The 19,837-nt window shown below is 62.4% G+C and overlaps 2 protein-coding genes across 3 annotated transcripts; one reads left to right on the forward strand and one right to left on the reverse strand.

Annotated features, from left to right (window-relative positions):
- The first annotated feature begins 10,375 nt into the window (after positions 1-10,375).
- On the forward strand, positions 10,376-15,095 carry MAB21L4 (mab-21 like 4). Its single transcript, XM_030029398.2, is given in 7 exon segments — positions 10,376-10,480; positions 10,482-10,860; positions 11,954-12,176; positions 13,013-13,166; positions 14,354-14,677; positions 14,679-14,711; positions 14,952-15,095. Coding segments are annotated over 7 exon segments (1,302 nt in total). The 3' UTR covers positions 15,036-15,095.
- Positions 15,096-15,125: 30 nt separating this feature from the next.
- Positions 15,126-19,348, reverse strand: AGXT (alanine--glyoxylate and serine--pyruvate aminotransferase). Of its 2 annotated transcripts, none has more exons than XM_030029400.2 (11): positions 19,049-19,348; positions 18,731-18,923; positions 18,327-18,391; positions 18,147-18,247; positions 17,846-17,916; positions 17,433-17,517; positions 17,109-17,204; positions 16,788-16,857; positions 16,595-16,690; positions 16,260-16,385; positions 15,126-15,821 (listed from the first exon to the last, which is right to left on the reverse strand). In XM_030029400.2, exons 1-11 carry the CDS (start codon positions 19,301-19,303, stop codon positions 15,714-15,716), a joined length of 1,266 nt encoding a protein of 421 aa, XP_029885260.1. In that variant the 5' UTR covers positions 19,304-19,348; the 3' UTR covers positions 15,126-15,713. The 2 variants fall into 2 exon arrangements, with proteins under 2 accessions (XP_029885260.1, XP_029885259.1); XM_030029399.2 differs by having other exon boundaries at positions 16,260-16,388.
- Positions 19,349-19,837: the final 489 nt, after the last annotated feature.

The raw sequence follows: 19,837 nt of genomic DNA on the forward strand, positions 1-19,837 counted from the left end.
TATTTGCTTTTTTTTTGCTTCCCCCCCCTTTTTTTTTCAGGTGCTAAAAATATTATCAGGAAATTCTTTTCAGGAATGCCATGTTTTAAGTTACGCTTTAGGCTCAAGGGCTTCTTTGTCTCCACTGGAGAAAAAAAAAAAACAACCCACACCCACCCTACATTTATCATCAGCAAATGGTTTTATCAAGAAAGCCCAAGTCCCCCAGAAAACTGCTGGGGCTGCCCCCTGGGAGACCCCACTGAAAAGCACCAGTGGGTTTTGATAGTTAATTGATAGTTAACAATGGGTGCTGCCTGCACTGCTGCCTAGCAGGTGCTGGGGTGAGGGCTGCAGCCGGACCAGGGGGCTCGGTGACCCCATCGCCTTCCACCTCCAGGTGCCCCCATGACTGCACCCAACCTGTCGCATGGCAGGAGTCTCTGGGGTGCCCAAGCACAGCTGGGGCGGGGGGGGGGGGGGGATGTGAGGGAGAACCCCATCCAGCCCCATCCACGGTCCCGGCAAAACTGGGGAGGGCTGTCGCCTGTCCCTGGTGCTGGGTTGGTGTGGGAATCCGGTCCCTGGCTCCAGAGGTTTTCCATGTTATTCCACACCCCCGCTGTATAAATATCCTCTGCTGTAACGATTGCGAGGTATGTTTGAAAAGGGGCCAAGGAACAAATTATGTAAAGAGCAAAGCGGAGGAGCAAACAACAGCGGGACTGGGTTAGGACCAGCCGCGGACACTGCTGCGGAAAGTCTGCCTCACCGGGGCCCAGCTCTGCCATCAGTGTGAGGGTGCTCCCAAAATCCTCACCCACATGTTGCTGGCCACCCCGAGAGGCGGCAGCGCTGGCGTGGGGATCGTCGTCTCTCTGTAGAGTGGGGGAAACTGAGGCGTGGGGTGGAGGGCCGAAAGTGGGGCTTGGGCGCAGTGGGGGGCCTTGTGGGCAGCAGGGGTGCAGCACCCAGGGCAAAGCTGTGGGGCTCCAAAATGCTTACGGCACCCCCGGCAGCGCCAGGAGCTTCCCCCACTTGGAGCAGTCCTGAAGTTGGACCCTGAGATCTGCCTGACCCCTTGAGATGCCAGGGCACCTCGGCCAGCACCAACACTCCAGGACCAAATGTGCCGCAGGCAGCCAGCCCCCGCCAAGCCCTGCTGCCAAACACGGAGAGGCGTCCCTGTCCCTTTAAAAATCTCCTGGAAGAAAATGTTAAAAGGAAAAAAAAAAAAAAAGCGAAATCCAAAATAAATAAACGGCCACATCCGGATTTCTCCCCCGAGACACTAATAAAGGCTTTATGAGTTTGATATGAATTACCCTCCCCAGCCATTTACAGCTGATCTGGAAGGCATTAGGCTGCTCGCCCCTTCCCCGGCCCGGGGGGATGCCATAGCAGGGGATGCAGCAGGGGCACTGCCATGCTCTCTCCTCGTGGCCTATCCATGGCTCCAGGGGTGCCAGATGACACCCATCTCTTTTGGAGAGTGACTGGAGGGGGGTCTTCTGGCTGTCACAATCCACCACCTCGCAGCCGGGAGGGTGAGCCCTACACTCCTGTGGCAGGCGTTGCACCCACCTTGTGCCATGTGCTCCAAAAAGTCCTGTCTCCTGGCCCTGCCATGCCGTGCCAGGCCCCACTGCAAGCCCAGCTTACAGGGACATGGTGGCAGCAACCTGCCCCCTGCCGCCATGAGCATCCCCGCAGGGGCCATCCGGATTTCTCCCGGCGGGTTTTCCCTCCGGAGATGGGTAGGGCAGGCAGGAGGGAGCAGCCGTGCCGGCAGCCATCCCGAGCATGAGGGAAGGATTTTCTTCCAGGCAGGCTTCGCACGGGAAAGCACCGCAATGCTCCCCCTGCGTCGTCCCAATCCAGCTCCCCGGGACGTTAAATTGAAAGCAGCAAACCGAGCGGGGAAAACAGCTGTGGGCCCCAGCCAGCAGCCATTTCCTCTGGGCCAGGAGCTGGAGCCGGTGCGAAGCTGGGATCCGTGCTGGGAAGGCTGGGAGGAGTGCAGGGGGAAGCAGCCCTTTCCCCGCACCATCTGGCCGAACTCCGGCTGCCTGCTCCCTCTCCGGGAGCAAATGCCCCTTTTCTCCACCCACAGCTGCATTCAGGGTGCCTGGCTTCTCGGTGGCTTCCCAAACATGGCCGGGACACCCCCTGCGCCCACCCCGAGGGGGGTGGGTTTGGTGGGGCTGTCATGTTGTGGTGGGGACTGTGCAGGTCCTGGGGGCATCCCCAGTCTTTCCTGGCCCCCATGACAGTCGATGCTCCTCTGCGAAATGCCTCAGCACGGGTCCCAGAGGCGTTTGGACCTGGTGCTTCCTCCCGGGCTCTGCAGGCACCCGGCGAGCAGCTTGAGGAGGCTGGCGGGCACCGGGCACGCTGCGGCACAAGTTTGCCCACTGCAAAGCTGCAGTGGAGGGAAATTTTCCGAGGGAAATGCCTAGGAGCGAGGGATGGAGGCAGAGGTCCTTTGGCGGACCCCAAGCCTGTCTCTCCCTGGCATCACAGCCGCAGGGTTGCCCCAAATCCGCAGGCAGTTGCCCCCCAGTTTTTCCCAGCTGCCACTCACAGCCCCAGGGTTGCCTGCTGCCTCCCATGAAAGGCAGCCCTGGAAAACCATTGGGAAAGAACACAAATCCTACCCACCCCACCCCCCGGCCAGGCCCCGCACGTTTCAGGGAGGGGGGGACATGCGGAAAGGATCCGGGGAGCTATTAACGATCCAGAGAGTGTTCAGCACGGATGCTTTCGGGCGGAGGGGCCTGCAGGTCAGCACATGGTTTGGATTTGGCTCTCCCCCTCCCTTCCAGCTAATGAGGCTGAGCACAGAGAGGGTTTCCCGTGGATGTTGAACATGTGCGCGGCACAAGCATCACCTCCCATGGGGGGAGCGAGGGGGGAACCAGCCCCAGGACCCCAGTCCCCAGGGCAGGTCAGACAGCCAGGTAGCCCAGGATGGTGTGCAGGCGTTTAGGGGGGGAGCCGAGGTTTTAATGAAGGGGTTTGAACTCGTTATCTGGCCCGGGTTCAAAGAATGCAAGAACAGGAATCACGCGCATAAATGCGGGTGGTGGGAAGGGGCTGAAGGGTGGCCAGGAGGACAGAGGTTACTGCAACACACAGCTCCCGCTCCCCCTGTGCTGCCAGAGCCCGCGGTGGTGCCCGCCTTTGCCCTCCGGCTCTACGGGGCCGTGGGAACAGGGAGGACCCCTTCCCCTCTCCCAGCCCCTCACCTCCCCTAGCAGGCTGGGACCCCCCAAACCACATGGCTGAGGCATCTGGTGGCTGCAGGTCAGCTGAGCTACAGCAGCAGGGTCATCGCTTGGTGGGAATTGTGTCCCCTGCCTTGCCCAGCCAGGGGAGCCCCAAGTGAGCAGAAGGAAATGGGGCTGGGGGTCTCCAGGTGCTGCCATTTTAAGGCTGTTCCCCTGCCTCTCCAGGGGGCGGCAGCTCGGGCCTTATCAGTGGTGCCGGGGGGGGGGACGACGACATGGTGTCACCAGGACGCGGGAGAGGAGCTGTGGCTGTGCTGGCGACTGGTGACAGTGGTGCAAACGAGGATGTGGGACCATTTAGATGGACACAAATCTCATTCCTTGGGAGAAACCCTGGCCCAAGGCTCTCGCCCCACCACTGCAAAGCCAAGCTTTTGAGATGCTGAGGGTGCTGCCAGCTCTGGAGGGATGGGGATGCTGTACCCCTCCCACCCCATGGCACCAGGGACCACCCTGCCAGCTTAGCTGCCACCCTGCTCCTCCCCACACCAGTCCCCATCCCCCTCATGCAGCTTGGGGAAGGACACGGATGCAGCGCTTCACCCAAGGATTTCTCCAGCTCCTGGAATGGTCCCAGTGCAGGGGACAGTGCTGAAACCAGGACGTGAGGCTGAAACCGATGCCTGGCAAAGTCCCATCCCTGGCTGGGGCTTCTGGCAGCCAGCGGCTTGAGTTGATGCAAGTGAAAGCCACCCGCTGCTGTGGTCCCCAAACCACATTAATGAAGACCTCAAACCTGCCGCCAACCCGTGCCAGCAAGTCCAGCAGCCTGCAGGGCCGGGGCCGGCCACAAGCACCTCCAGCATCGCAGCGTGGCATCGGAAAGCAACACCGGATTTCCCAATCCAGCTGAAAGCTCCTCGGATGTTCTGCTGCTTTGATTATTTGACAGACCATGTTTTTTAAATTATTCTTGTATAAATATTTATGCGTTTTTACAAGAACCATGCTTTGAGTAACAGGCCATGGCAGAGGAAAGGCCAGAGGGGAGGGGGCTGGACACTGGATTGCTCCATCCCTGCTTCGCAGGTCAGCTCAGGGTTGAGCTGGTGGGGGATGCTGGGCTCCACCCATGCCCAGGGCCCTGGGGCGATGCACGCTGGGTGCTGACAGCCCACCCAAACAAAAGGAGGATGGTTGGTGTGATCCTGCCCCTTCCCCTCCTGTCCCTGGGGAACAGAGCCCAGCCAAGCACCAGCCTGGCCGAGAGCCAAACGGCCTGCTGAGGGGTGCATGGTGCTGGCCGCTGCTGGGAGCCCCATGCAGCCCCACACACATCCCTGACCTCATCCCCGGCCTCATGCCCAGTTCCCTTGCCTGGCCAGGTGTGAAAACCACCTGCCGCAGCCACCCCGAGCCAAGAAAGCCCTTTCGTCACCCCGCCACTGGACAGCAAGGGGGGACGTGGCTGCCAGTGGTATGGAGACCCCTCCTCTCTTCCCCGCTCCCACCCTGGGTACAGCTCCTCTGTCCCCCTGCTCCCACTCCAGCACTGCAGCCCAGCCAAGCCCTTGCACCCTGGGAGAGGTCGGGAAGAAGGCGGTGGGCGCTGGGAACCCCTGCAGGTCTTCCAGAGAGAGAAGGGGATGGGGTGGGAGGCTCTGGGGGTTGTTGCAGCCCCTGCATCTGGTCCCAAAGCCCCGGGGCCAGAGCTGCAGGGACAGCATCTGCAGAAAAGCCACCCGCTGTTGTGGGGACCCTCCCCGCCGGCCCCATCCTGCTCCCCAGGACTGTTGCTGTGGTTTTTGGGAAGGATGAGGGTGAACTCCCCCCCCTCCCTCCCCCACCCACAGATGGGATCCACAACCCAGCCTCGCGTTTTCCGCCGAGCTCAGCAGAAATTCACCCAGAAGGTCAGTGACCAGAGAAAGGGACGATCCATCATTAAATAAATTGTTTTCATTTCCCAGGATAAAGGGCAGGAAAAGGGGGGGGGGGGTGTTGGACCAGGACTGAAAAAAAAGAGCACAAGGCAGCAAAACCACCCCCCGCGCTCCCTGCTGTTAGCAGCCTCGGCTCCTTCCCCGCGCTCTCGCAGGGCTTTTACAGCCAAAGCTCTTAATGTGATTATAATAATTATTTCTTTCCTAGAAATTTTTTTTTTTTTTAATAAACAGCCTCTTTTGAAACGTCACTGGGGGAAGCCAAGACTCCAGCTGAGCTCTGGCCCGCAGGAAGGAGCAGGGGCTGGGGGAGCGTGCGAACGTTCGTGGGTGCGTGCAGGCAAGCACGTGTGTGCGGGAGCGCATGGGCTCCTGTGGGGGCACCCTGGGGTCGGGGAACACACTCCACTGGAGCTTGTGAACATGCTTGGAGCTGTGAAAACCCAACGGTTCCCCGGGGACAAACAAGCAGAGGGGTTCCTCTCCATCTCTCTCAGTCCAGGTGCCCCATCGAACCCCTCCTCGCACCCCTGCTCTCCTGCTTCTCTGTGTGGTCCCCCCCAGCCCCAGGGCTGGGCTTTGAAATCTGTTGAAAAGAGACCCTTTTTGCCAAAATAAACAGCCTGTCATGTTAAATTACTCTCCCTTCCTCTCTACCTCCCCTTCCTGCGTCCCCACTCCCCATCCCAGCTTTTTTGCCAGGGGCCATGCCGCTCTGGGCGGGCTCCCAGTCCCAGCAGGAGGCTCGTGGGGCACAGGGGTGCCGCTGCTGGGGCTGGTGCGGAGCTGGGGTGCTGGGGCAGAGCATCACCTACCTCCCACATCCCGGTCTCCCTGTCCCCTGCCAGCTCCTCCATCCACCAGCTCAACCCCCCAATGTCTTTCTGCTGGGTGCGAAGGCATCTTGCAGGGTCCGGGGCCCCATGGTGACACTGCGCACGGACTGCTACGGAGGGGCGAGCTGGGTGAGGGACACCGGGGGCTCAGTGCAGCCCCTCGCCCAACCCTGCCATATCAAGTGCTCCCATGCCCCCTGGGTTTTTTCCTCTTTCTTGCTTGCCCTTGCTCTTATTTTTGGGTTGTTTTCTCTCTCCTGTTTCTAACAGAGTGAAAATTCATAGAGCCATAAAATACCGAGATGGAAAACGAGCCATTAGCTCATTCAGCCCGGCCCCTCTGCCAGTGCCAGGCCATTCCCCGCCAGCCTCCCGATGACTCGTCCAGCCCAAGCACTGTGCGCTCCAGCCATGTCTTCCGTGGCCTAACTGACCTTCCTCCTAGGAGATTTTCCCCCACATCTCGCCCCCGACGGAGCTGTGCTACATTTGAGCCTATCGCTGGGTTACCATCCTGGCACTGCCCTGAACGCGCAGCCCTGTGCCGTGCCCAGCTGCATGGCTCGCCCCACGCATGGCACAACCCTGGGCAGGGCTTGGCTCTCCGGCGTTCTGTTGCTTCCTCTGCACGGGATGGAGCTTTTGCTGTCTCCCCACCATCCTGACCTGTGCCATCCCCTCCCCACACCATCTCCTCTCCCTCTTGCCGGGGGGGGCCATCTGGCTCAGCCTCCCCCAGTGCCCAACTCGGGCTCTGCCGGGGCAGCAGGGAGGGATGCCAGCGGGCACGGGGTGGCCTCATGCCCCATGGCCCCCATGCACAGGTCACAGTGCTGGACCACCTCCCTCCAGCAGGCAAAGCAAGGGCAGGGGCCAGACTGGTCACGCTGAGCTGCCTGCTTGGCCTTGGTGGCTGTTCCCCTGCTTTGAGGGGGACCCTCCCTCTGCACCCCAGCACCGCCGAGCTGCCCCCCAGCCCGGGGCATCGGGCAGCATCCGGCAGTGCCTCTGGCTGCTCCCACCTCTGCCAGCTGGCCAGCTGTGTTGCCAGATGTGTCACCAGCTGTGCCACCAGCCAGCACTGCTCCCCGGCCAGCTCTTCCTTCTTGTGCTGTGCCTGCAGCAGGGCTGCTGCCTGCGCTTGGCAGCAGTGGGCTAGCTGCTCCTCCAGGGCCTGCTCCCAGCCCCTTGCCTGCAGGGGAGGGGAGGAGGAAGGGGAAGAGGAAGGGGAAGGGGGAAGAGAAAGGGAGAAGGGGAAAGGGGAAAGGGGAGAGGGGAAAGGGAGAGGGAGAGGGAGAGGGAGAGGGAAAGGAGAAAGGGGAAAGGGAAAGGGAGAGGGAGAGGGAGAGGGAAAGGGAAAGGGAAAGAGAAACAGAATGGGAAAGGGAAAAGGAAAGGGAAAGGGGAAAGGAGAGGGGAGAGGGAAAAAAGAAAGGGGGAAGGTGAAGGAGGAAAGAGAAGGTGAAAGAGGAAGGAGAAGGTGAAGGAGGAAGGGGAAAAGAGGAAGGGGGAAGGAGGAAGGGGGAAGGAGGAAGGGGGAAGGGGAAGGCCTCAGCCTGTGGGAAGGGGCAGAGGGCAGCATTTTGCAGCACCCACCTCTCGACAGTGCCACCCAGAGGTCTGCGAGGTGCAGGTGCCAAAGGCGGCAAGGAGCTGTGGGGGGGTCATGTCACACTCTGTCCTCCCAGAACCATAGCTCTGCCAGCAGCAGGACCAGGACGCCAGGGTCATGCTGCAGGGTCAGCCAGCACTGTGCCAAGGAGGGCATGGTTCCCCCACCAGCACCAAGCCACTCAGGGGGACTGCCCTGTCTCCCCACCCTAATGAGCCTTACCTTCCTACAGTACTGCTCCCGCTCCCAGTTCAGTTCCTGCGTGACACCCGTGTCCTCCTCCAGCATCCCTGCCAGGCGCTGGCTGAAGGACTGTCCTGGCTGCTGCCACAGCAGGGACTCCATCCGTGACAAAGTGATGCTCCTAGGGCATGCAGCGACCCTGCCACCAGTGAGCCATGCCCCACCACCCCTGGAAAAGTGGTGGCCTGAGTGTCTCTGTCCGCTTTTCCTCACATCCGGGCCTGGAGCAGTCGTCTCTTCTGCCTGGCTTGGGCTCAGCATCCTCCAGGATGAGCCCAGACCCCTCTGATGGGGAGGGTGAAGCCCCCAGGAGCCCTGCTTTGGCAGCAGGGAGTCCTGCTGCTTTTGGGTTCCTCTCCAGGTTGCCAGCCAGCTTTTTCTCCCCACATGATGGAGAAGGGCAAGACCGAGCTGCACGCTCAGCCCTGGTCGGGACAGCGGTTGTCACGGGGGACTGAGTGCCCCCTGCTCAGGTGGGGTGAAACCGGGAGTGCGGGGCTCAGGTAAGGAGATGCAGAGCCTGTCACCTGCTGCCAGGGGTTTAAAATCTGGCTGGGGCTCCCCAGCCCTGGGCACACCCAGCCTCCAGGTGGTGAGGAGCCTGGTGTGGGCTCCCACTCACCTCTGTGGCTCTGTATTGCAGGTGCATGAGGATGCTCTGTGGGTTGAAGCTCTGGCCCTGCTCCCTCTTGGAAGGCAGCCAGGGGTCCCCGGAGCTCAGCTGGCAGAAGGACAGACTGACAGACCCATGCCTGGAGGGCAGCTCCTCAGCCACGTGGGACTGAATGAGGCAGGAGGACGAACTGGAAACAACCCTGGGGAGATCCAGAAACCTCATCTGGGCTGTATGAAACAGCCATAAAGAGTCTGAGCCACAGGAGGTGGGAGGACCAGCCGTGAGCCCCATGGCTCTCTCTCCCCTCCCCAGAAGTGGTCCCAGGGCCCCACACTCGGCTGTGACCCCCATCCCCACACAGGTTCCCGCTGCCACAGAGCCTCCCCCGCTCCCTTCCCTGCTCTGACCAAGGGCAGGAACGGTTTGCAGGGAAGCTGGGGATTGCTGAAGCACGCTGTCCTGCTGGGAGAGCCCTGCTCTGGGCCAGTAAAGCCAGGGAACTTGCCCTGGGGAGGGCACAGCATGCACCCTCCTCTCTGGGATTTGTGGGAGATCCTGAAGGACTGAGTGCAGGTAGGAGGCTACAGCCAGGAAGGCTGTGCAGAACCAACAGCCAGTCTCTGCCCTGTTGTGGCCGGCGCTGTCCTAACTCCGGGCAGCCCCGGGGCTAAGCCTGTCCCGGGCAGCTCTTGGGAGGCGGAAGGTGACCAAGACCCCGCTCACATCGGAGCACGGGCCCAAACCACTGCCCTTGCCTCAGCACCATCTGCTCCTCCTGGCGGCAGCCAGGCCGAGGACCGCCACCTCCCGCTGCCCGCCGGTTTTGGGGCCGAAAGCCCCGGTTTGCCAGTCCGTCCCCCTGCCCCGGGGCGATGCTCCCCGCCGCCCACCGCCGTCGCCATGGCGACCGCAGCCGCCGCGCTTCGGGCGTGGCGGGGGCGGTGTTGCCGGGGTGACGGCGGGGGCCTACCTGGGGGCGGGGCCTACCTGGGGGCGGGGCCTACCTGGGGGCGGGGCCTACCTGGGGGCGGGGCCTACCTGGGGCGGGGCCTACCTGGGGCGGGGCCTACCTGGGGCGGGGCCTACCGGCGGGGCGGGGCCTACGCGTTGGGCTGGGCGGGGCCCGGGGGTGTCTGCCCTGCTGAGGGGCGCCGGGGAGCTGCCCGCAGTGGGCGGGCCGGGGCCGCGGCCGGGACCGGGGCCGGGGCCGGGGCCGGGGCCGGGGCGAGCTGTGGGACGAGTGCAGGGCTGAGCCCAGGGGGTTCTGCCCTGCCAAGGGGCACCAGGAGCTGCCCACCCCTGGCAAGCTTGAGCCTGAGCCTGTGCCTGAGCTTTAGCCTGATCAAGCCGTGGGCTGGGGCCCACAGGGCTCTGCTGAGCGCCTGCATGGCAGGTGTGGGGTCCCACAGCCCTCCCACAGCCACCGCTGCATGGCCCGGCTCCGACGTGAGCCCGCTCCCAGCTCCCGTGGGCGCAACAGAAGTTGGGAGCAGACCTGCCCTGGCAGCCCCAGGCAGCTGGGCCTGCCGACCCAAGCTGTGCCAGGGCGGGAGAGTGGTGGGTCGCCTTCACCTGGCACTGGCTGTGAGGAGATGCTATCGGCAATGCAGCCCCAGTGCTAGGAGAGGTGTGGGAGGCCACAGCATCGTTCTGGCGCGACCCACCGGCTGAGCATCCCTTGTCATCCTGCTGGACTGCCCGAGGGGCCATGGTGTGACTCGGTACCCCGCCCTGGGTCTGCCCTGGGGGGACACGGTGCTCCTGGCAGCTGTCCCTGGCGCTCACCCAGCAGTGGTGCTTGTCAACGCTGGCTGCAGCTTCCCTCCGCCTGCCCTGCACAGCTCCCAGCCCTGCCCTCCCTCCCCACGTATTTTCATTCCTGCTCAAAGCAGGCTTGGGACGGCCGTGGAGCTGCCATGGCAGCCAGTGCTTCCCACTGGCACAGCTACCTCGGGGTGATTGTGTCCCGCGAGAGGCAGCGGCTGGAGCATTTCCAGCGGGCTGAGGACATATTGCTGACCCCTGCTGGAAGGCGTCCACGCCAGGGAGCCCCGCTTCCTTGTAGACTACGCCAGGAACCTGGAGGCCTTTGAGTTCGCTCTCTGCGCCTCCGAGGATGCTGTCACCATGGAGGTCCCCCTGCGGATCGATGGTGATGCCCTGCGGGTGCTGGCATGCCAGCCCGGGGACACCCCAGCTGGGCACCGTCCAGGGCTGGGCACCTTCTGTCTGGAAGTGCCCTCTCCAGGGACTGACTTGGAGGACTGGACCAGCACTGTGGATGTGATGGAGCGGGGAGATGGTACGGGGTGCCTGGTTCCGGGCAAAGTCCTCCAGCACCTAAAAGAGCTCCTTGTTTCGGTCATCGTGCGCTGCCAACACCTCTTCCTGCTTCAGCCAGGTGTGTACGCCAGCACGGCTCTTCCCCCGCCAGGAGCTGCCTCCAGCACAGCTGGGGAGGCCAGCTCGGTGGTGGTCCCTGCGCAAACGGGCTGGGGCGTGAGTCCCCGGGTGCATGGCCCACCCAAAGCCTCCAAGAGTGAGCGAGCACCCTGCCGTGCGCTGGGACAGGCTTTGCCCTCAGCTAAGGAAGGGGAGATGCAAACTACTTCCTGCCATCCCACGACAGCAGAGTTATCCTCGGGCATCTTCACCCTGGGCTGATGGCACCTTTCTGGGTGGGTGGCAGCTCCATGCAGGGTTCACCCACCCCTGCCGTTAGTCCGTGGAGAGGGTTTGCTCAGGGACTTGGCGTGTTTGGCTAGCCCTAGCCGCATTCCCCCCATCTCTCCTGGCCTCCGAGTGCCCCCTGCTCCCTGTAGGAGGCTGTTTGGAGGGTGAGCTGGAAGTGTGTCAGGGCTGGAGTGGGACCTTAGTGCATGGGTCTGACCCTGCACACACATGGGCCCCAGCTGGGAGCAGCGTCCCCAGGCAGGACACGGTGGGGAAGGGACCCTGGGAATGCCCATAGGGGTCCCATCAGCTTCTTCATGCGTTTCCATCTCCAAAGGTGCTTCTTGAAGTAAATCTCAGCCCTGATGAAAAGGTGATGTGAGAGGACCAGAGGGTCTGAAAGTCCCCAGTAAGCCCACCATTCCCTCCTTCCTCCATGGCCCAGCCAGAGCCCTTCATCTTCCTCTACCTCCTCAGTCTGAGACTTTTCCTGGTTCATTTTTCTTGGACCACATTGTTTTTCTTGGCACCATTCAGCTACCCAGCAGCATGGCCCCATTCAGCCACTTGGGCCTTCCTGCTGTGCCCACACCCACTGGCCTGGCCCTGAGCCCTGCTGGAGCGATGCTCCTTCCCGAAAACCACCCCAGCAGAGTTTGGAGAACAGCTTTTGCCAGGGAACTGCAGCCAAACTGCAGTGCTGGAAAGGGATGAGTTGAGCGGGATGGGACATGCCCACGGGCGTTGCGGCACATACCCAGTTCAGCCTGTGGGACCGGCTGTGGTAACCTCCTAACCGCAGCCAAACCCTCTGTGTCTAGGTGACCTCAGTGCTGAAAATCTGCAGGAAGATGCCATGGAGCTCTCCCTGCTGATCCGTGGTGGCTGGAAGACCATCCGCTTTGACATTGTCCCAGTGGTGAGGAGGCGGCAGGAGCCGCTCCGGCTCAAAGGGCAGCAGAGTGACAGGGGCTTCCCCAAAGGCAGCCTCCGGAAGGCCATGGAAGAGGCCCATTTTGTCCCTGCCTCTCCCCATTGCTGGAGGTGAGTGGCTCGGCTGCGCACATAGCGGGGTGACCCTGCCCCAGGGATCCCCCCTGGCCGGCAGCACTGTTGGGTGTAGGCAAAAAGGGGATGGGGAAGTGGAGGACATGTCAATAGTGGAGTGAAGTCACCCCCTTGTGATGTCCAAACCCGCTGCCCTGTGTTGGGGAAAAACCTCAGCCAAATTTGAGACAGCTCAAGAAAGAGCGGGGGATGCAACTGAAGGAGCCCCCCCCCAATTGTTCATAGGAGCTGAACCCTGGCCCACGCAGAGGGTGGCAGCTCTCAGATCCCTGCTCAGGCTTCAGGAGTGAGCCTGGGCATCTGGCAGCAGCACTGTGATGAGGTGCCTCCCAGGGCGGGCTGCGGGAGGGAGCAGGGCCAGGGTGACACACACCTTGCCTGCCAGCACAGCTACCCGGCCCCAAGGAGGGGCCGAGCATCTGGCTGGACCAGCCCAGGCTTATTTTGGGCACGATGTGGTCCAGCCAGATGCTCAGCCCCTCCTTGGGGTCCATCCAGCCTCCCCTCCAGGGCAGCCTGCAGCCCTCCCCACTGCCACGTAGGGGAGCACAACCCTGCTTTGCCTCCCCTCTTGTCCCTCCCAGGAAGGCAGGAGCTGCTCAGCAGCATTCCCATCATGCTGCAAATCTCCCTGGTCCCTCTTCGTCAGAGGCAGGTGCAGGAGGTGGATCCAGGATGCTGTGTGCCTGGGGCCACATGGGTGGCCGGGGGAGTTCCCCACACCTGCCAGGTCACTGCAGGTATCCTCTCCCCAGCTGGAAGGATGCGGGTCTCCATCCTCTCTCTCAGTGGACCCCACTTTCTCTCGCCAGATCCTCCACTCATCTTCCCATCCTGAAACTGCTCCAGGCAGTGGACATGCTGAAGGGACCCCATCTGGACAGTCTTCGCCTGCTTGATCAGCTACGTGTCCAGGACTGGGAAGAGGAGGCTGGGAAAGGCAGTCTCACCTTCAACCACCTGAAGGTAGGTGGGTTCTGCTGGTGGGACAACGGTTCTCTGAGCAGGCAGAGCCAAGGCTTCTCCCCTGCACCCTGCCACAGCTGAGTCGCTGCTGGAAGATCCCAAGCAACAAGCCTGAGTGCCTGCAGTGCTTTGGGATGTACCACCCCATGGCTGTGTCTGGAAAGGATGCACGCTGCTGGCCATGGTTAGAGGGGTTTGATCCTTCTTCCTTGCAAACAGCAGGCACTTGCTGGATTGAACCAGCAACCTCCAGCCTGAAGCACCCTGAGCGTGAAGAGCTGGGGCTCTGTGCCAATGTGCCAGGCATCATCTGGCACAGGCTGCCTGTGTCTGCAGAGGCCATGCTGGGGATTGCATTGCTGTGCCTGCCATGCCGCAGGTTGTCCTGTGCCCCAGTGCACTGGGAGGTGCAGGGCTGAGGGTGGCGTTTCTTCTGACAAAACCCTCTTCTCCCCACCCAACCTGTTTTTGGCACTCTCGACCCATGCCAGCTGGTGGCACTGGTTGGGAAAGGGGCCATGCTGGGGACAGTACCTGGTGGCACAATCCAGGTGTGCCCTGCCTTGTTTGTGGTGGCTCTCTGGGCTGGGGTGGATGGAGAAGGAGGCAAATTTGTCTTCTGCTGAGAGAATGGCTCCAGCTCTAAGTAACCCTAATCCTGTGGGGTTTGCTTTATGTTGCATTCTTTGACGTTTTGGGTTTTTTTAAAAGAAGAGCACAGTATGCATCTGTCCTTCAAAAAAGCATCTTCTGCTCCAGCCCACCGTGTGCATTGACCATTAAGCTGTGCCAAAGAAGCTGGCATGGCAGCTGCTGGGGGTTCACCTGCCTTGCCAGTGGCTGATAGAAACCAGAAGCAGGGTTTTTTACTATTGCTTAGTGCCTGCAGAAAGCTTGGGTGTGTTGTTTTGGGGCTGCTGCAGAGCTGGGACCTGCCTTGGAGCTGAGATGGGGGCCCTTTGGGGAGTGAAGCAAAGGTTCAAAACTAAGGGGTGGTGGGGCATCGGCTGCGCCTGCAGCAGCCTCAGCAGCAGCTCCAAGAGCCTGCACAGCCCTAGGCTGCTGAGGACGTGATGTCTGTGTTGAGGGCTCAGCCCCATGGGTGGTTGCACAGTGACCTGCAGGGTGTGAAGGCACGGCCTTTGTGGGGAGTGCTCGATCCCGCACCCTTCTCTCCCTCCCTGCAGATGGTGCTGCTGTGGAGCATGGAGCTCTTCCCCTCCCCAGAGGACTGGCAGGACCTGGAGGGCTCTGTCTACAGGCTCTTGGTGATCCTCCTCCGCTGCCTGGCCACCCGGCACCTGCCCCACTTCCTGCACCCGGAGGAGAACCTCTTCCAAGAAGAGGCCCTGGACCTCACCTCCCTCTACCATAAGGTGGAGAGCTTCGCCCAGGACCCCCGACGCTTCCTCCGCTTCCATTTTGGCCTCCCTGCACGCACTGACAGCTGGCCCGCAGATCCCAGCACCCGAGCCCTCCTGCACCTCCCCGCCAAGAACAGGTCCTACTGGGGACACAGCCTACTTTGACATCCTGCTCAGCCAGGTAACACCAGACCCTCAGCTGGTCTCACGAGGCAGAGCGCAGCAGTGCCGGAAACCACCTGGTCTGGGCAGCTTAGGATGTGCTGGAATTTGCCTCCCAGAGCCCTCCAGCCCTTGGCAGCCGCTGGCATGTGCTGCCCAACCCTACCGTGGAGGCTGCGGGAGGCTGGCAGTGCTGGGCCACAGGGCTCAAGCAGAGTGGGGAGCCCTCTCTCCTCACTCTGCACCTGCCTCTGCTTAGTTCCAGGTGTACCGGATCCAGGACAGCATGCGCCGCTCGGCAATGTCCCAGCTGCTCTCCAAGATCCGGCAAGTAAACCCCTAGCAGAGCTGAGCAGAACCCCGCTGCCACCCCATCTGGGTGACTCAAAACTCCGGGGGGGTGCAAGGCGAGCTACGGAGCCAGGGAGCAGCATGCTGCCAAGTCGCTTTATTGAGGAAAGATGGTACCGGGGAGTGAGTGCATGTCTGCTGCAGCTGGGTGGGGATGCACGGCCTCTCGGCTCCCCTAGTAGAGCCGAGCGCCGGGGTGGGTATTTCATCCCAGGATACCTAATCTGGGGGGGATGGCTGGCACCCTGTGCTGCTGGGCTCTGGTGCAGGGATGGCTGAGGGTGATGGTGGTGGGAGGGGAAAGGACCTGTGGTCAGATCCTACATCGAGCCCTCTTGTCAGCTTGCAGTGGGGCTGTCATGCCCCGGAGCCAGGGGAAAGGGAGGAGCTGGGGGGTCAGGCCATCAGGGTGAGGAGTGACCCTGTGCAGGGACTGGTAGAAGGGGTTTTGAGCCACGTCCCTTGTTTGCAGAGCTGCAGCCCTCACCTCCATGTCCCCTGCTCTTCCAGCTTCTCCGTCCTGCTCTGGCTCGGGTTGCTGGGTGTTGCAGTGTTTCCTGGCAGCATCCCGGAGAGGTAGGGGACCCCCTCTGCCTGCCAGCTGCCTGCAGCCGGGCATGGGGGGGGAGCGCCACACCACCTCATCCGGAACCCCCCTTTGCAGGGGTGCTCAGAGCCTGCTGCGTTGGCAGCACCGGAGGGCGTCTCGCAGGGCGCTCAGCACACGGTCCACATTGCTGCTGGTTGAGTTGCAGCCCATGAGGCCGATTCGCAGGACCTGGGAGGAGAAGGGCGAGCATCTCCCTGCAGCACCCACTTTTGCAGCCATGCCCTGGTGCTGCCTCCCTGTGAGCAGAGTGGCCGGCAGCAGAGTGCAGGCTCCCGCACAGAGCAGAGGGTGTGCAACGAGCGGCCATGCGTGCAGCTGGGTGTGAGTGCATGTGCACAACTCCCTGCTTGATCCTATTTAACACGCATTTCTTCTAAAGACCTGTCACCCCGCTAGTTATGTGTGCAGTTATTCAATTATGTGCAGCAATTGTGCGTGGTTAGGAGCTGCTATGCATTGCTGCAGGCGATGGGATGCATCCAGCTGTGTGTTTGCTGTTTGCAGCCAGAGAGCACCAGTTAATCATGGGGTGCACTACTGATGGATGTGACCGCAGCCAGGTTCAGTGCCCAGCCATGGGCAGTGGGAGGGGAGGACGCTGCCCACCTGGCCCACTGAGGCACCCAGGCCCCCGGCGATCTCAATGGCGTGGTTGTCCATGAGAAAGGCTACAATCTCCTTCCAGTTGTAGCCCTCAGGCACCCTGACGGTGGTGACGGTGGGAAGTCTCGCCTTCTGGGGAAGAGAGAAACTGGGTTAAATCTGCAGGTCCTGGCTGTGGCCCTGTCCCCCCAGTGAGCCTGGTAGCCTGCCAGGAGATAGCATCACTGGGAGGGCAGTTTTTTCCAGCATCAGAAGCTGCCCAGGCACATCTCCAGCCATGCAGGGCCATGTCCTCACGCTGCCTCTGCACCATGGTGGTGGGCTCGCCCTGCACCCACCTCCTCCTTCACGAAGAGCTCAAGCCCCAGGTCACGCAGCCCCTGGCACAGCTTGGCACAGTTAGCCTGGTGGCGCTCCCAAGAGCTCTCCAGACCCTGTGGGCAGAGAAGAGGGAGAAGGTCCTAGCACCCACTGCTCCCCCAAACCCCACCAGCACTGCTGGTGCCCCCTTGCCTGCACAGCACCGCTCACCAGCTCCGCCAGCATGGCCAAGCCTTCCCGCAGGCTGAAGAAGCTGTTGATTGGTGCCGTGTGGTGGTACCTGCAAAACCCAAGGGGCACCCAGGTGGTTTAGGCTGGCCCCGTGGCAGAGCAGTACCCAGCTCGCAGTGGGGGGGAACCGGCTTGTGGCCTCCTCCCTCCTCTGCACCCAGCACAGAGGGGATGCAAATCCCTCAGGGCTGCTTTGTGACCAGTGGACAGGGCGAGGGGGAGACAGGCAGTCCCCGAGACGGGGCGAAGGCTGTGGGTGGGACGGCTGTGACCATCTGTCCCGGGACAGCCCGTTCTCACCTTCGTGGCTCCCCATCACAGCCCCAGTAGTTTCCCAGCCAGCCCACGTCCAGGTAGAAGGACAGGGGCTTCGTTTTCCTCCTCATCATCTTCTCCCTGGGAAAGCAGAGTGCTGGGGAGGAGCTGGACCTTGACCCTGCCAGTTCCAGGGTGAGGTCAGTCCTGCAGGAGGGCCCCCCCACAGCAAGTGGCTTGGCCCCAGCACCCATCGCTGCCTGGGGATGGGATGGGCTCTGACCCTGCAGAGCTGGCAAAGCAGGGGGAGTGACAGCCTCCCCCCAGCCCCATTGCCTTTCCCCCCATTGTGCCCAGGGCTGCCCTTACCTGGCTCCCTCGCTGAACGAGATGGGGGCACTGCCGGGGGGGGCGTTGAGGACTTTCTGAGACCCCGAGTATAGGACGTCGATCTCTGCCCGAGAAGGGAGGCAGCTCCTTAGGGACCAGAGGCTCCCAGCAGGGACATGCTGAGCCCCCCAGCCCGGCTGCAAGCGGCGGGTGGGAAGCACAGGGTGGCACATGCTGCAGGTCCTGCTTGTGGTTGGCCAGCTTTGGGGGACACACTGGCACTGCTGACAGTCCCCCGAGGGGAACAGGCTCTCTGGCTGCAGCTGGACCAGTTTCTAGTGCTGCTAGCCCAAAATACGAGCAGTGGGGCTGATTTCACTGCTCTCCCTTCTTGGCCCAGGCGTGAAGCCCCCTTGTCCCCTGGGTGTCCCTGATGGTACTGTGGCTCTTACCCTGCTGGTCCATGAAGATGGGGGCTCCCCCAAGGGATGCCACTGCATCCACGAGCAGCAGGCAGCCATGCCTGTGGGAGGACAGAGCTCAGCCTGGTGTCCCTACCACCTCCGCTTGCCACCCCTCTTCCTCCAGCCCTGGCATCCCAGTCCCCCCAAGGCCACGTGTCTCACTGGCACCAACCGCTTCCAGCACAACAGAGCCAGAGGAGAGCCTGGGGCATATAAATCCCAATGCCCCAATCCCCAACGGCAACCTTGGGGTGCCGCCAGCCCCTGCGGGTGCCCGCCGTGCACTGACCTGTGACACAACTCGCCCAGCCCCTCCAGCGGCTGTAGCACCCCCGTGGAGGACTCCCCGTGGGTGATGAAGAACACTGAGGGCTTGTGCCGTGCCAGGCCCTGCATGAAACAGAGGGGAAGGTGACTGCTCCTGGAAGACAGCTCGCGCCTGCTGCCCAACACTGCGGCCGGCACTCACCTCCTCGATGTCCCACGGAGTGAAGTACTCGCCTGGGGGCTTCAGCAGCTCATGGACATTGGCTCCTGGGAGGGATTTGGGCAGAGGGAGAGTGAGGTTTGGGCATGTCTCCCACTGGGCAGCCACCTGCTCCGCGAGGGAATCGGTCATGCATAAACCAGGAGCACGGCCGCCTGCCAGGGTCCGGCCTCCGGCGGATTTGCCCAATGGAAAAGCCATAAACCACCGTAAGCAGAGGGACATCACCCTGGAAAAAACCTGGAGCGCCCTCCGGCTGCAGAAGCCATGTTGCTGGCCACTGCTGCTGGGATGGGGACAGCAAGCCAGGGGTCACGTTCTGGCATCTCGCCCGCGAGCCCGGTCCCCTGAGCCCTGCCGGTGCTGTCTGGCTGTCCCCAGCATACCCAGCCTCCTGGTGATGTCGGCAGCACGTTGTCCCCAGATGCCGTTGACGGCCACCAGCGCGGTGTCACCGTGCTCCAGGAGGTTGAGGAGGGCAGCTTCCATGGCACAGTGGCCGGTGCCGCTGATGGCCAGGGTCAGCCGGTTCTGCGTCTGGAAGGCGTACTGGATGCCCGCCTTGATCTCGTCCATCACCTGTAGCGGCAGGGGACCAACTGACACTGCTATTGCCCCCCTCGCCCTGGCAGAGCTGTCCCAGCCCCTCGTGGGGCGTGAGGGAGAGGAGGGGAGGGGAGGAAGGCTGGGCTGGGGCAGCTCACCTGCAGCACCTCAGGGTGCATGTGTCCCAGGAGCTGCTGGCTGCCTGCAGCCAGGATGCGGGGGGGCACGTTGCTGGGCCCCGGCCCAAGCAGCAGCCTCTCTGGCACGGCCAGGGGCCGGAGCAGCCCCTGGGGCGGAGGGACGCAGAGCGGGCTGGTGGCCATGGTGCGCCTTGCCATCCCCAGGAGCCGAGCCCAGAAGAGAGGAGCACTGGAGGCTGCCCGTGCAGCACCCAGCACTGCAGCACAGCGCATCCCGTGCCAGTAGCGTCCAGCGTCCCCGTGGACCTTGACTCTGGGGCTTGGTGCTCCCCCCACCAGACCGGACTCTGCCCCTGGCCTCCTCCTTGTCCGGTTAATGTGCCACCAGCACCATCCCTGCTGTCTCAGCCACCGCATTTTGGGGGGGTCCCCCCTTGCTAGCACTGGGGGGGGTTGCTCCTCAGGCACGCCAGCCTCCGGGACTGGCAAGCACCCATGCAGACCCTGTCGCCGTGGCCCCCAGGATGCAGTGGTTGATGGTTCCCAACACCATCTCAGCAGGTGGGGATCCCTGCTCCTGGGCATGCAGCTCCTGTGCCATGGGATGATTGCACCGGGACTGGCCCGGTGCAGCCGCCACGGTCACGACTCCAGCAGCACAAAGTCCTGTCAGCCAAGTGTCCCTGACCAAGGACCTGCCTTGCAGAAAGGACGCCTGGCCGAGCAACAGCCACCTGGAGGAGGCTGGCCATCAGGATGGTTTGCACAAGGGCAGAGCCACGGGTGGGACACGGTGGCAGTCCCCAC

The sequence above is a fragment of the Aquila chrysaetos genome, chromosome 10 (assembly GCF_900496995.4).
Source record: "Aquila chrysaetos chrysaetos chromosome 10, bAquChr1.4, whole genome shotgun sequence".
NCBI lineage: Eukaryota > Metazoa > Chordata > Aves > Accipitriformes > Accipitridae > Aquila > Aquila chrysaetos.